Source organism: Pholcus phalangioides, unplaced genomic scaffold (assembly GCF_987345545.1).
Source record: "Pholcus phalangioides strain wild (caught in Gottingen) unplaced genomic scaffold, Ppha-v1.0 ptg000013l_1, whole genome shotgun sequence".
Taxonomy (NCBI): Eukaryota; Metazoa; Arthropoda; class Arachnida; order Araneae; family Pholcidae; genus Pholcus; species Pholcus phalangioides.
The window spans coordinates 10,949,786-10,965,263 of NW_028301606.1; the positions used below are offsets into that span (position 1 = coordinate 10,949,786).

Sequence of the window (15,478 nt, forward strand, 5' to 3'; positions counted from 1 at the left end):
TGATTTATATATCTAAAATTATATATGAATGTAATACTTGACCCTATCTTAGCTTTAAAGCCCATTCATATCTGCCCCAAAGCAGAATGTTTTGCATTGTTCTGTGACAAGCTCTCACCTGGCTGGAAATGTTCTGTGGTAAAAATATCTCATAATAGCATTTTCAACACTTTTCTTGAAATTGTTCTGCAGCAGCAGCACTGATTGTTCTATGATGCACGTCACAGTTTTGGGCATATTCTGCTTTGGAGCATATATATATATATATATATATGAAATTTTCCTCATTCCAAATGGGTCAATTATCTTTGTTCTGAATAAGGGTGATTCTATTGTATATTTTGTATGTTATGTTTCTCTTAGGCTTGACCTCTGCCTTTTTTTTCTCTATTTTTTTCATAAGTTAGCTTACTCATGTTATAGTGATCATTTTGTGAGGTTAGAAATTCCTAGAAGTTTATGAAAGAAATTCTCTAAAGAAGAAACTTGAATTCATTTAAATTTTTAATCTAAAGAAGAAAAACAGACCTGTTCATAAAAATCCTTATTTTAATCAGACACACACAAAAATTTCTAGTTTTGAATTGAAACTTTTTCTCCTTCATGCCTTCAATCCAGGGCCTGACAAATCTCAGCCACCATGTTGACTAAAAAATTGGTGTTGGTGACAAACATTTTCTCCAAATTGCTGAGCCCTGCTTTAAATAAGAAGCCAAATTATGCTCATGTTATTTTAAAATTGATTTTTAAACATTGAAGTTACATGGAAAGAATTTTTTTCATGGCAGAAAAATGTTAGAACTCTGGATGGGACTGTATATAAACAATTTTTAAAAGTCTTGAACTTATATAGTAATGAATCAATTAGACCTACATAATTTTCATGATGAAATTAATTGAGCTAAGTTTCCCAATCATTACGTGAATCACGAAGAAGACTGAATGATGTTTCATCTGGTAGAGAATATCCTATGAAACTGCTTTGCTGAATTTTTTTTGAAGAAAAAAAAATTTCTGGGATGTGAATAACCATCAGTTGGAAGGGGGCGAGAGCAGGCAGAAGAAACCACACGAAAGAAAGGCTTATTTGTTACTTTGCGGGTTATGCTAGGTTTGATATATACAGGGCTCGGCACGGGTCACTTTTTTCCCTAAAAGTCACTTTTTTAGAAGCTGGTCACTTTTATTACCTATTTTCGGGCCCAGGTCACTTTTTCCACTTTTTTTAGCAAAAAAACCTCGGTCTCGCGCGCTTTTCGGCTGTCAGTGTTTTTCTTTTCTTCAAGGAGGAACTTGACCGGTTCAAGGTCGCTAATTTCCTCCCTCCCTTCATTGAACTACGATCGTACAAGGAACCCCTATATATATATATGAAGGCGTCTTAATCTTCCCAGGAGCATACCGTGTGACGTCAGCATAACTTGATTTCAAGGCGCTTGGAAAGAAAGCTCCTTATAGTTAAGAGTCGTCATTTTATGGAAAAGCCGGTCGGAAAAAAATAGCGTAAAAGGCGTATTTACAACAAAGAATTTTTTCCCCTCCTCTACTACCATTCTTTCTTATTTCCCCACTCGTTCTTTCATTTTCATCTTATTTTAAAATTGATCCTTTATTTTATTTGTTTTAAAAAGTTTTAGCCCTAAGGGCCGAATTCCTTTCTTGGAGCATCGAGCAAGTTACATTTGTTGTTTGTTCTATCGTTACTTTCATTAATTTTTTTTAATATTTGAAATGACGATTTAAAGGCTCATTTACATTGAGCGAGTTTATAAAGAGAGCCCATGCAGAAACTGACTTACGCGCAGCGGGAGAATACCAAAGCGCGCATATTAAAGATGCGTACTATTAATACGTATTAAGCGTATTATTAGTACGCTTTGGAGAATACTCTTGTAGCTGGCCAACGTTAAAGAAGCTCGCAAGTATTTTGAATTTACTTACAATAAAAAAAATATCATCCGACTGAAAATCGCGATCTATCTAGAAATAAAATTCGTACTATTTTTCTAACTGGATTTAAATCTCAGCAAGAAACCGTAGCCCCAGATATGATCAAAAGGAGAACTATTTATGAAAAGATCACAGAATCCTGCAATTCAACGTCTATGGAAGGATGACGTCGCTCTCTGCTACCATACGAAGGTTTTTAACAACTGGCTGTTGCGAAGATATATTTTGGAAAGAGAGAAAATTCAACTGCCCCTGCTAGGAATCGAACCCACGTCCTTTCACTTTCCGGTTGAATTTTCTCTTTCCAAAATATATCTTCACAACAGCCAGTTGTTAAAAACCTTCGTGTGGTAGCGGAGAGTGACGTCATCCTTCCATAAGTCGCCATCTGATGGCAACGTCAGCAGTTGTGAGCTTGGCCTGAGTCTGGTCTGGCCGACAATGTACGGTCCTTTTCAGTGTACACGAGCTCCAAGGAAAGATTCGTTGCCTCTGTAGTCTAGTGCGTTCACCCGGAAAGTGAAAGGACGTGGGTTCGATCCCCCGCAGGGGCAGTTGAATTTTCTCTCTTTCCAAAATATATCTTCGCAACAGCCAGTTGTTAAAAACCTTCGGATTCAACGTTTAGTTTAACCAAATCAGATGAAAATTGGTCATCAGGCTGATGAAAACTCAGTTAACGTGCATGCGAACCGTACATAGAGGCGGATTTAACTGTGGGCACACTGACCGCGCCTTTGGCCCTTACTTTATACTTTTTTCCTAATTTAAGGGGCGTAATATTAATTTTTTTTTAAGCCCGGGGCCGTCATCAACTGACCTTTATCCGCTTCTGGTCGTAACTTAATTTAGAGCATCTTCACGATGCTGATTGTTGACTTAATATCGACATATTGCGCTCCATTCTCGGTGTTGTGTAAAAAAATCCCCTTTTCAGACCTCGGAAGTTATTACAACGTTTTTGTCTCGAATCGCTGTTATGACCGCAATATGAGAGGGCGGGGTCTGGTTCCACGGGTGTTGAACGAGGAAGGGTGCCGAGTTTACTCTTTTTTCCGTTATTAAAAATGGATACCGGCCCCGGGCGATAGTAAATTTTCGTACGTACTTGCGGCCCGGGTTGCTACATACCGTGATCAAATCCAAAACTGGGGGGGGGGGGACAATGCCTCGAATGGAATTTTTGATGGAATGGTATATTTAAGAAAAGGAAATAAATTCCTTTGCAAAATTATCGAATTTTGACAGTCAAGGGGCAGTAAAATTACATTTCCCCTCCAGAAAAAATATCGTATTACGGCCATGGTAAATCGAGTGCCCCGGGTGGGGGCGAATTCACTGTTTTTGTTCTTTGAAAATTACGGGAGGAGTCCGAGCTAACGTGGCGACTTTATTCGCGCTAAAATAGGTAGCCCTGACAGCAGCATCCATAAACTCTATCAACCGCATTTATAAAATTCGTATGTCGTTGATTCGATTTTTGTGTTCATTTTATCCTAATTTTCCGTATTTCCCGATATATTTCTATCGATTTTCGCATATTGCCGCATATTTGGTTGATTCATGTTATAAATTATATATTTTTTTGTAATTTTATGTTCCCTTTGTCAGCCATCTTGAATTGACCGCCGCAAAACGGCGATTGGTTGGCGCGGAAAAAAGTCGCCACGTTGGTGCTTACAAGGTTCATGGGAAATTTACCGGGGAAGACCGCGGAGTCTTTTTCTGTTAAAAATTACGGGGGGGGGGGCAAAATTATATTGTTTCTGGGTAAAGTAGTAAATGTTTTTTTTGCAGGGGTGTATGTTGTGTGTAAAAAAAAAAGGAAAATATATATTTACAAATTTTTCTCTCAAAAACCAAACAATTTCAAAACTGATTTGTTTTCTCCCTCACCCAAGGGCAGTATTATTTTGGAGCCTCCTCCGCCTGTAAAAGAGTAGACCCACCCACCCTTCCCAGTCCAGCCATAGGTGCAGATAGACTTGAAGGTCTTAGAGGTGCGGCAGATGACAATTGATATACATCATGTATACATCAGTAGGCTCTGCCATTGACGTTGGGGGGAGGATGGATTGCCCTCCCTCAACGTATAAGGGGCCGTTCAAGCATTACGTAAGCAAATTTTTAGCCATTTTTGACCCCCCTCCCTCCCCCCTATTGTCAGCAAAATTTCGTCATCAGCTCTGCCCCTCTGAATCCTAACTCGTATTTTCATAAAGGGTGGTTGATGACGTAAGCATTATCGAAATCCCCCCTCCCCCCTTGTCATCAAAAGTCAGCAAGTCAGAACCCCCTCCATCGATGATGACGTAATACTTGAACGGCCCCTAACAATTAAAATAATTTAGTTAATTTAATAATTTAAATGATTTATTTAATTCAGTAGTTTAAGTAATATTTTAATTTAATAATTTAAAATAATATTGTTAAAAATGTAATTTTAGTTTTTTTTTAAATCAATCATTATAGTAAATTTCTTAAAATTTGTTGGAAGATATTATACAAACCTCATTATGTAAATCAATTTGTACTAGTTAAAAAAAGTTTGAGTACATTTCGTATACTGTCATTCATAGCATAACATAATGAAAAATTCACTAGGATGTAGAAGGGACAAATTCTCTCATCAAATTTTGTGTTATTTCATTTTTTTTCCCTTCTTTGAATGTGAAAATTTTTTCCCGTTTTGAAGTTTTTCCTGCTTAAATTGATTTTAAGATGGGTTGTGGATAGCAATATGGGCCATTCAAGTATTATATAAGCAAATTTTTAGCCATTTTTGACCACCACCCCTCCCCTGTCAGCAAAATTTCGTCATCAGCTCTGCCCCCCTGAATCCTAACTCATATTTTCATAAAGGGTGGTTGATGACGTAAGCGTTATTCAACCTCCCCCCTTGTCATCAAAAGTCAGCAAATCGGAAACCCCCTCCCCCCCCATCTATGATGACGTAGTACTTGACCGGCCCCTATGGGGGGGGGGAAGGCATTGCTACTGTTACTTAGAAAGGATGTAATGTTACTCTCTCACACATAGTTGTTGATAAATTTGATAAGTTATTCAAAACTTTTCTGGTTAGCAGAATGCATTCGAGTTTGATTTATTTCACACTACTATATGTAAAAAAAGCAATTTCGATGAGCTCCATTGAAATACAAAGTTGAGTGAAAACTAAATTCAATTTCAATTCATTCAATTTGGTAATAATCAAAATTCATTGTCCATTTGGTCTCTTTCTAAAATTATTTTGGTCACTATTGGGTCACTTTTTAAACATTTTGGTCACTATTTGGTCACTTTTTTAAATATTTTGGTCACTATTTTCACTAGTTTTGAGGCCATGATCCGTGCTGAGCCCTGTATATATCATCTTGGATCTGGAGCTCTTCTAGTTGCTTCTCTTTTGGAAGAAAAAAAAATGCATCATGAATGAAAATGCATTTTTTTTGGAAAACTATAATTTCACCACATCCCAGCAATCGGTTTTTTTTCACCCAGCATTGTATTTTGTTTCCACAACGGCTCTTAAGCAGCGGGAATCCTTCATGATTTAATTTGGACTTCTCCGATTAAATATATATATTTTTTATTTCAAATAAACAGCACTAGAATCTATGTTGTATAAAAAATTTTCAAATGCCAATGAGCCTAAAGGATTTGAGCGTGAGGCATTTTATCTGTTGTTTTGTCTGTTAAGTGTTTCCAGACCTGACTAATACAAACATCCCTTCTTTCTAAAGCATAAACACTCACGGAACACTTTAGCATAACGAGACGGAAATCCAGTTTTATCGACCTGTGCCTTATCTTCCTACCAAATAAAATCCATTCATTTTAGGTTTTGTATTTTTATCTCCAAATCATTCAAAATTACATGTGACTCGTGTTTCTGAACGAGGTTTCCGTTAAATTTTAGAATTGTCCGAACCATTTGGTATTAGAGTTTCCTCGGGAAATAAAAATCAGAGCCGCTCTTATGGGTGTGCGACAGGTGCAGTCGAACCGGGTCTCCGCACTTACAGTATTGGTAATTGATAATTCCTTTCTGGAATTCTGGAATGCCATCAATTGTTGAAGTATTTTTTTCATTTGTTTTTTTTTTCTGAATTTTTATCAGGTATGGAATTATTTTTTCATTTATTCAGAATTTTCATCGATTTGAGAAGTATTTCTTTCATTTATTCTGTTTATTCTGAATATTCATCCAGTCTGGAATTATTTCATTTATTCTGAATTTTCATGGGTGATAGGATTTCTCTGTTAATCATTTTTCTCATTTTTGATTCGTCGATTCTGAATTTACATTATGTCTCAGACAATTTCTTTCATTTGGTCCAGTTTGTGAAGTTATTTCTTTCATCAATTGAAATTTTTTCAGTAAGAAATTTTCATTCATATGTAGTGGTGTCTACATTTTTTTGTATGGTACTTTTTCACCATTTTGGATTTGCCGATTCCCCCTTTCCCACAGAATATATAAAATCGGGGCTAAGGAGGAATCCCGAAATTATTAAGACGCCTCTGGCCTCGCTATTATTTTTTCACCGGGTCTCGCGTCTGGTAAGGGCGGCCCCGATAAAAATTACTGGTACTGACGCGGATAGCTTTCTAGGGAAGTGGTTTTCAAGAGCTTATACGCGAAAGTTGGGAGGGGGGGGGGCGAGATGTATTTCAGAACAAAGCAGAAATTTGAATGAAAATATAGCGAGCTGTATGGCATATAGTCCAGAATTATAAATGAGCAAAAACACCTTTTTCTCCCTTAAAGCCAGCATCATTTTGAACAAATTTTTTGAGTCGGTATTGCTCCATCGTTGGTCGGAAAGGTTTTATTGTAATGTGTTCAGTAGGGTAAGGATCCATGGCGCCAGCAAAATAGCTGTTTACTTAGAACACCGTCATTGCTGGCGTATGATAAACGCATCTTCTTTGCAGCGGCGAACACGGGATTTTCTTGGGCGGGGGTCATTTTTGTTTTCTCATTCTTCACTCAGGTTCAAATGCGCACAATAATCTCAGCTCGAGGAGTTAAGGGTGTTGAACCTCAATCTCACCGTTGCGTACGCCAGTGCAATTTTATATAAGGCTGTATCGGTGAATAAGGCACAGTTTTACCCTTAGAAAATAGAGGAAAAATAGCTCTGAAAAACAAATGCGTCTTATACGCTGGCAAATACCTGCAATATAAACATGAGGTTTTTTTTTTCTCCCCCCCCCCTTCCTTCAAAAAGTTTTTTTTTTGCATGATGTAATGTTATCAGTGAAATCGAAATCTATTTTTCAACGCTCCCTGACTCGAGAGAAACACCCTTATTATCGAATTGAATCTCAAATTTACATCACGAATGAGGAAGTATTTCTTTTTTCAATCTAAAAAGGGAGAGGAAAAAAAAACCGTGTTTATATATAATTACAAATGTTTTAATGAACATATTCTTTGGTTATGGTTTATTTTTTACTTATGTTTGAGATTATATTCTCGGAACCCTATATGGGGCAGGGCAGGACCGTAACTGGGATTTTTGCTGACCGGCGCAAACATGATTTTGCCGCCTCCACAACTTAATTCGATAATTTTTTTACGTTCTTTTTTCCCGCCTAAATCAGCCCCCCACTAAATTTTGTCACCGTCTAATTTCTGCCATGGGTCAGGGGTGCACAACTTTTCAGTTTATGGGCCGGATATGAGAGATAGCTACCGCTCGTGGGCCAGAAATTCTCTTTCTTATCGTGTTATGTATATTGTTAATTTTTGATTAATACCTTCCGCGAGGCCGATGGAATCCCTTTGCGGGCTGCGTTTGGCACTCGTTCCGGAAGTTGTACAACTGATATAGGTTATTTTGAAGGTGGGGTTTTCATGAGTGCATCTTTTGTTTTCCAAATAATGGGTTGTAAGGTAAGAAAAAGATATTGAACGATTGATAAAAAATAACTTCTGCTGTTACTGTGTTTTTCTTTAGATCCCGTTATTCGAGCTCGATCCTATAAAATGTATCTGCGTGTCATCAATTTCTTAACCTTCCCCCTCAATGTAAGATTTAAATTAAAATTTTTTATCGTTGACCATCGATACCAAAGGTATTCATCACAAAATCGGAGTATGTATCATGCTCCCGTTTTTATGACTAATGTTTAATTATGCTTTTATTATTGTTATGTTTATACGGTTTGCGTGTGATATGGCGCTTAGAACCAATATCTCCCTGATGGCTTACATGGTATCAACGAGGTATTGCTAGAACCCGTGATTAGTGGTTTTCTCTCGGATGCTTTCAGCTTTTATTTATCACACCTAACAGTTCTGGACGAAATTTGAACTTTTTTTCAAAGTGTAATGTGTATCATTGAAAAAAAAAAATGTAGGTAATCTGTTGCCTTGAAGTTTTCGCAGTTGTTTCTGGCAAGTTTTTTTTTTTCTCCTGCAAAGAGCTGAGCCACGACTGGTACAGAGGCGTTAAAAGGAAAAGTAGGAGAGAGAGGCAGCGACTCACAACACACTTGGGAGAGGTCCAAACCCTAGCTCGACCTTGCAATTCGATATGCATACACAGACTGTGTTTCTCTCTTGAAAACTTCATTCAATGAGTTGGAGGGAGACCCCCCTCCACCCTTCTGCCTTAGCTAACGAAAGAAGGGAACGCAATTTTCATCGCTACTGGCTCACGCCGAAAGAGCAATGACTCGGTTTTTGCTTGGAAAAAACGCTCACTTTTGACTCATTTCTCTGCCGGAAGTTCTTCACCACAAACAGTTTCATTGCGTACGAACCAACCGGTCGTCCGTGTTTTTGATTTCTAATGTGAAATGTCTGATACATATCGAAATTGATGTAACGTAATGTCGCTCTAGATACAAAACTAGAAATTACGGAAATTCATAGAATTTTTTTAAATTCTATTTTTTTTATTGATGAAACTTTTGATTTATTCAGTAAGAATGAATCGCTGTCGTGAGTAAGATGTACAGAAAATGCGCTGTCTAGACCAGGCGCATGGAACAGACAAATTTTTCCCATATTATTCCGCTCTTGTGAGGGGCGATTACCCCCCCCCCCCGGCTCCACGGCCAATCTAGAAAATGTTTCTTTAGACCCAGCTTTGTTATTGCTTCAAGTAGTTTGTATCTGTGTGGGGGGAGGCTGGAACATACTGGAGAGGTGCTATATAAATATAGTAGGACATCTCAAGGGTTTCCTTAAGAAGGGGGAAAAGATGAGATTTCTTTTTGATGGGGAAAAAAATACCTGGATAGAATAAAAGACTTTGGGAAACTGGTACAGACTAGTGGCTTTTAGAAGGTTGTCCATGGACCCCCTTGGTTCCTCCAGAGGTGTATCTAAGGCAGGGCCTGACAAATCGAAAAAATATTTCTGCGTCAGCCCAATTTCTTAGGAGCCAAGCATATTTTGCTTGGAAAAAACGGTCCTAAGTAATGTTTTCTTTTACTTTTTTCCATGCTAAAAGATGCAGTGTAATGAAATCAGAAGATTTTGTGTTAACCTAGTCTCCAGTTTAGAAAGTTACTCGAATTTATCAACCACATTTAGAAAATTTTGCATGCTAATATCGATTTTCCAGTCACCATGGTAACTTCATGGCTGTGGCGTCTGGGGTTTGTCCAGCACTGATCTAATGTCTCTTCAATTTACCCCTGTGGGGGGGAGTCCTTGTTGCTCAAGGGGTCCTCAGGTCTAGAATTTGCACCACTTGCTGTGTGAAAATGGTTTATTTCTTGTTCATGTGATTGACATGAATTCCTCGAGAAACAAATTTAGGTGTACCTACTTCTCATTTATTATTTGAAAAATATATGAATTTTACATGATTTTTATGGAATTATGTATTTAAATGAAAGATGCTATCCAATTGACCCTTATATATGCGAAGAAATAATTAACATTATAGAACTCCTCCCCCAAAAAACCCCTTTGATTTGGATCATAGTTTTCCAATTTTTTTCTCAGTCTCCAACTCAAACCAAACCATAGGATCCTATACTAACTGAACCCTTTGGTTCTACTGCCCTCCCTAGACCATTCTATTCCCCCCCCCCTCCCCCAGAGGGTGATGTTGCCCACTTTGGAAAACACTGATCTGGGCAATCAACAGATTTATACTTTTGTGTTGTCAAGTAATTTATGCTCATTTTTATTGAAATTAGTTTTTAAATATTCTTTCCTCCATATTAATATTCATTCCAAATTTTCATATCGTCCAGCATATAATTTTTGATGCATAAAAGCACCATAAACGTGGGCTACTTTTGCCCTGATTTATGGACTCTTCTTTGGCTGAAAACGATAAAATAATAAAATATCCTCTAATTACTGTAGAAAAATTTTTTAGGAACTAGTTTTTTTGTAGTTTTTGCTAAGTAGCTTAAGCAAGGCAACTGAGTGAATTTGGTAGTTTAGGAATTTCTCCGACCAGGCAGCAACAGTTGTGGATTTGTATGCTGTGATTGAGCGTGTTTTTTTCATTGTTCAAACTTTCAACTGGGGGGTTTTAATCCAGATTCGTCAAGTGAGGTAGGTAGAATGGAAATACAATTTAATGCTTTCAACTGTAGTATGATTAAAATTTTGTTTAATCTTTCAGTTTTTCTGAAAACATTAATTGAAAATTTAAGCTCTGGTAACTTCAAAAGTATGTCCTACTTTGGCCCAGTATTTTAATAGGCCAAAATAGGTTGTACTGTTGCAATCCTTGGTAATTCCATTATGAGTACCCTTGCAAACCAGGTCATCTCAAGGTTTTAGTATCTAATGAAGAACTAGCATTTGATAGTCAAGTTGACAAAATGTGTGATTATGGGTTCCTAATAATTAAGCCTTCAAAGCCTGTTAAAAGAGTGGTTTTTTTTGGCCAATTTGTGAGACATAACACTGTTAAGTAGAAATTAAAAAAAAACATGTAAATATTGCTATTTTTGTGATCAATACAAGAGATATAAAATATATTATAGTATTCTATAATACGATCATAGAGATATAAAACCAGAAACTCAATATCACTAAGATTGCATGTTTGCAAATACCCCTCCCAAATCTGTTCTTGCAGTCACATAGAAAGAGTAAGAGAATATAGCTATTTAGGTGTAGTTATACAAGACGATCTAAAATGTAATAGCCATTCTAACAATGTCTGTAATACAAGAAAACAAATTGCAGCTTTATACAGATTAAGAAACATTGTAAGTCCGGAACTCCTTAAAACAGTTTTCTATGCTTGTATCCAATCAAGAGTAACTTACTCTATTACAGTGTGGGGGTGGTGCCTACCATGATAACATCAAGAACTTAATTAACATCTACAATTGCATAAAACGTAAGGTAATAACATTAATCCAGATCTACTGAAATCAGAAATTTTAATACTTGATCTAAGGCAAATTTATGTGCATAAAATGATAGTTTTCATGGCTAAAAGCCATAAATTATTTTTCAAAACTAATAACGATAGAACCTCAAATAGATACAACTTCTTCTATTCAACTCCAAAAACAAACAAATACCTTGTTCAGAAAAGTATAAATTACCTAGGACCAATCATTTGTAACAAATTTGACCTTAGAATAAATAAACATCTCAAGAAATAAATTTTCATATTTTCAAATTCTATAACAAATTTTGAAAAGCTTATTGGAAATATAAATAGGTAACCAAGGCAAAATTCGAAATATCTATTATAGAAAAAAAAAGAATAAAATTAAGTAAATAAATCAAGAGTGTGCCATTTATTATGTATAGAATTTTTTAAGCTCTAGGACGGACCAAATAGGTCCCTAAGAGCTGCATAGTGTATGTTTTGTCTTTTGTTGTGTTGTCTTTATTTTATTTTGTATATTATTTGTGTTCTGTATTCATGTAATTATGTGTGCTGTTTTGCAATTTAAAAAAAGTTTTCTTTCAAAAATTCAAGTTTTCTCACAAGCCCAAAGGTTCAAGAAATATCCTAGCTTTAATGTTTCAAAATAAGAAAAAGTGAAGTGGGCCAAAGTTATCTGCATACAAGGGTAGCATTGGCTCAAAATGTTTTAAATTTTTTTAATTAGCTTAAGTTAAGAAAATCCCTTTTTTTTTATTTATATATATGCCTACATAATCTAAGATAGCCTATCCATGTGAAAAAAGGTTAGCAGAACTTAGAAGTAGTAATAATATTAGGTTTATTGGAATGTAAATTTTTGAAATGAAAAAAATAGACTAAAGTAACCCGCATTTATAGTATTGCTGAATGAGATAAGTTGCAGATAATATTCTCTAGAGCTGGGTATATGAATGTTATATTTAAACTTGAAGATGATTAATTTACGAAATTGTAAATGATAGATAAACCTCTTAGATGTTTTTAAAACTGTTTTTCAATTCCCAAGCAATATGTGTTTTCTCATGAGATAATTTATTTTCAGGTTTCCAAAATGAGATTACCTGCTATCTGCCTTTTAGCCTTATTTTCTTGTGGATGTTGTGAACAAGGTATTTATTTCTTCATCATAGTTTGTGAATTGCATCTTGTCATACGGAATCCTTTATAGCCTGATAAGAATGCACTTGTTAAAAACTTCAAAAATAATATGTAGGAGTATACTTGTACTTAATAACTATATATTTCTACACTTGTAATGTTTGTAGTTCAAACTGCGGAGATATCCTGCTTTAAGCAACAATATTAGGGTTTTAGGCTTCAGTGTTTTTGCAAAATTTTCAATGTCTTTATTCTCTGTTCAAATGATATTTCTCTTCAATTAGCCCATATTTTATAGAAAAACAGATTTATATCACTATATGATTATGCTCCAAATCAAAAAGGTATTGTTATTTTTGTTTTAACAGTCATCTTTTTATTGCAGAACCGATAGCTGAAAAGCTTGTGGGAAATCCATGTGTGTCCAGAGAAACTTGTGGAGAATGCATAACAGCAGATCCAGAATGTGCTTGGTGTTCACAAGAAGTAAATAATATTATAAATTTAGTAGTTTTGACATGCACAATATCTCGTGCAACTACTTATTGTTTCTTCCTTATGTATAATTTTGTATATAAGCATACTTGAATAACACGGTAGAGAGAAGCCATTTATAAGAATCATGGATGATATCATTTGGGCATTTTTCATCACTTTCGCCTGTAACATAATTAGGGACATGCTAAGTATACAAATACAACGCCACAACAGCCAAAATGCCCAATGAGGTGGCTGAGAAAAAGATGCCCATGACAAATATGGATGTCATATAATTAAAAAATACAGCAACCCAATTAAAAACACAATCACAAAAATTATAAACAATATATACATATGATAAAATATTATACAATGCCCATAAATAATATTATGGTTGTCTTAAGTATAGGCCATACCTAACCACAGAAATAAAAAATAACCTTGTTTATAATTATTGATTTTGGTTCATTTTACAAATTATTTTTCATCCAAAGCAATAGAAATTTTTCACTTCCTCATGTGTAGGCTAATCATTATTTTGTATTTTGAAACTGAAATTATATCACACTTGTCTCTTGTAAATTATTGTATCAGCCTGTAGACAACAGGTTGCATCTCCATTTTGTCCACAACAGCATGCTCCATTTATTCATACACTTACATCTCTGAACCTCTAGACAAAAACACCATGTCTGGATGCCCAAAACAGAGAAAAAAACTGAATATTGAATTTCCAGACTCACCCTTGAATTAGATCTATTAAAATAAACCAGAAAATATATACCAATACTTGCTGATTATTGTTAATGTTAATCAGTCATCTGACTACAACGGCATACCATGCATAACGTCGGTGCCTACGACGGCATATGCAGTCATGCAGATTTGCAGTCTTTATCACATGGATATGACAGAATAATTTGTCATACAACTGCTGCCACCTACACAGGCATCCTTCTACTTCATTATCTCATCACTAGATGGAGTTGAACAACTATATTTCAAGATCTGGGGTTATTATTACTATTATCTTCATCATGTTTTGCAAGGCTGTGTCCTCAAGCTTTTTTTTAAAGATATACATTCTATCATACAATTAGTAACATACAAGAAAAAAAAAATATAAGATTCACATGGTCATTTTATAAATTTCAATATATCATTTTTAGCATGAATTACTGAAAATATTTTCCTGCTTTTATTTTGAACTTGAACAACCCTTGCTCTCATTTCATTTAATTAACAATTCAACATTTCTATTTAAAAACTAATTAGTTTTACTAATTAACTTTTCTTGCTATTATTTTTATGATTTTAAATTTACAGCAAAAAACATCAGTTTTAATGTTTTTATAAAAAATTCTATCAAAAAATATATTTTAATAGCTTCAACCTTCCAAAAAAAAAAAAAAAAATCTTGCACGTTTTCATAAAAAGAGGCACTGTGGGTAGCACACAGAGAAATTAATTGGCTTGATGGCTGATTAATAAGACAATTCACAACCTTTGCTGACACATTCTAAACTGGTTTGATACAGGAAACTTTTAAGAAGTTAGGTATGATTAGTATTGGTGTGACCAAATATTGAAATAATGTCTAAAAACAGAAGCATACAAGATTCAATGAGCATTTATATCAAAATGATACCACTGCTAAAACTGTTAAGTTTAAAACAGGATGTATGGCCACCCTTGTATTTTTCAAATATCATGAATAGGCTATTGTTAACAAAATTCTTGACTCTCGATTTTATTACTTAACATGGTATCTACTGAGTATTTTATTTTTTGAGGCAAGACTTTTAGATTCCTTCGTGAATTCATACAAGTATATTTATCCTTTTCTTTTTAAAATCATTCCCAGGACTTCACTTTAGATGGAAGTAGAAGATGTGATTACACAGGAAATCTTCGTGGCAAATGTGCAGAGGAAGATATTGTTATTCCAGGTCAGGGTATGGTCAAAGTGAAGGTGAGAATTTTTTTTACTCGTATGCATTTTGATTTTGATTAATAAATCATCCAAAACTGATTTTGATAGCTAATTGTTTCTTTTTGTGTAGGATCATGAATTGAGTAACAAAGGTGCCAAAGAAGGTGAAGCTATCCAAATAAAACCACAAGAGATCAAGCTAAAACTTAGACCAAGTATGTTTGTTACTGATCAATAAGACTTGCTAAATCAGTTTTCAGTTGGCATTTTCAATATTACTTTGTATGTATGTCCTTTTTTTTGTGAAGGTGTCTGCCATTTAAATCATGAGAATGCTATCATGTCAACTTTTTTAGTTGTAGATATTTTTCGTTATTAAACTTCATGTCGTTCTTTTTATATTTTGTAAATTTTATTAATCTTGAGCAGTTTCTATGTATTCTTAATAATTTACTGTGATTAATTGAAAAATGTGTAGATTATAACTTTATATACTAGTATAGTAGGATCTCTCAAATCTCCAAACTCCTTGGGATGTGGGTGACTCCGAATTAGAAAATCTTCCAGATTATGGAGTAACTTTTGTTGAAATTTAAGAAACTTTTAAGTAACTTTTTTTAGAGAATTCCTGTCTACATATTTA

At 35.0% G+C, this 15,478-nt stretch overlaps 1 protein-coding gene across 2 annotated transcripts in view; it reads left to right on the forward strand.

The window, feature by feature from the left end:
- mys (position-specific antigen beta subunit myospheroid) overlaps positions 1-15,478 on the forward strand; it is a 31,316-nt gene that overhangs the window by 4,342 nt on the left and 11,496 nt on the right. For both annotated transcript variants that reach the window (XM_089240709.1, XM_089240710.1), the window contains exons 2-5: positions 12,367-12,433; positions 12,808-12,908; positions 14,767-14,874; positions 14,966-15,050. In XM_089240709.1, coding sequence (XP_089096835.1) covers positions 12,376-12,433; positions 12,808-12,908; positions 14,767-14,874; positions 14,966-15,050 — 352 coding nt within the window. In that variant the 5' untranslated portion in view covers positions 12,367-12,375. The remainder of the gene's footprint in view (positions 1-12,366; positions 12,434-12,807; positions 12,909-14,766; positions 14,875-14,965; positions 15,051-15,478) is intronic.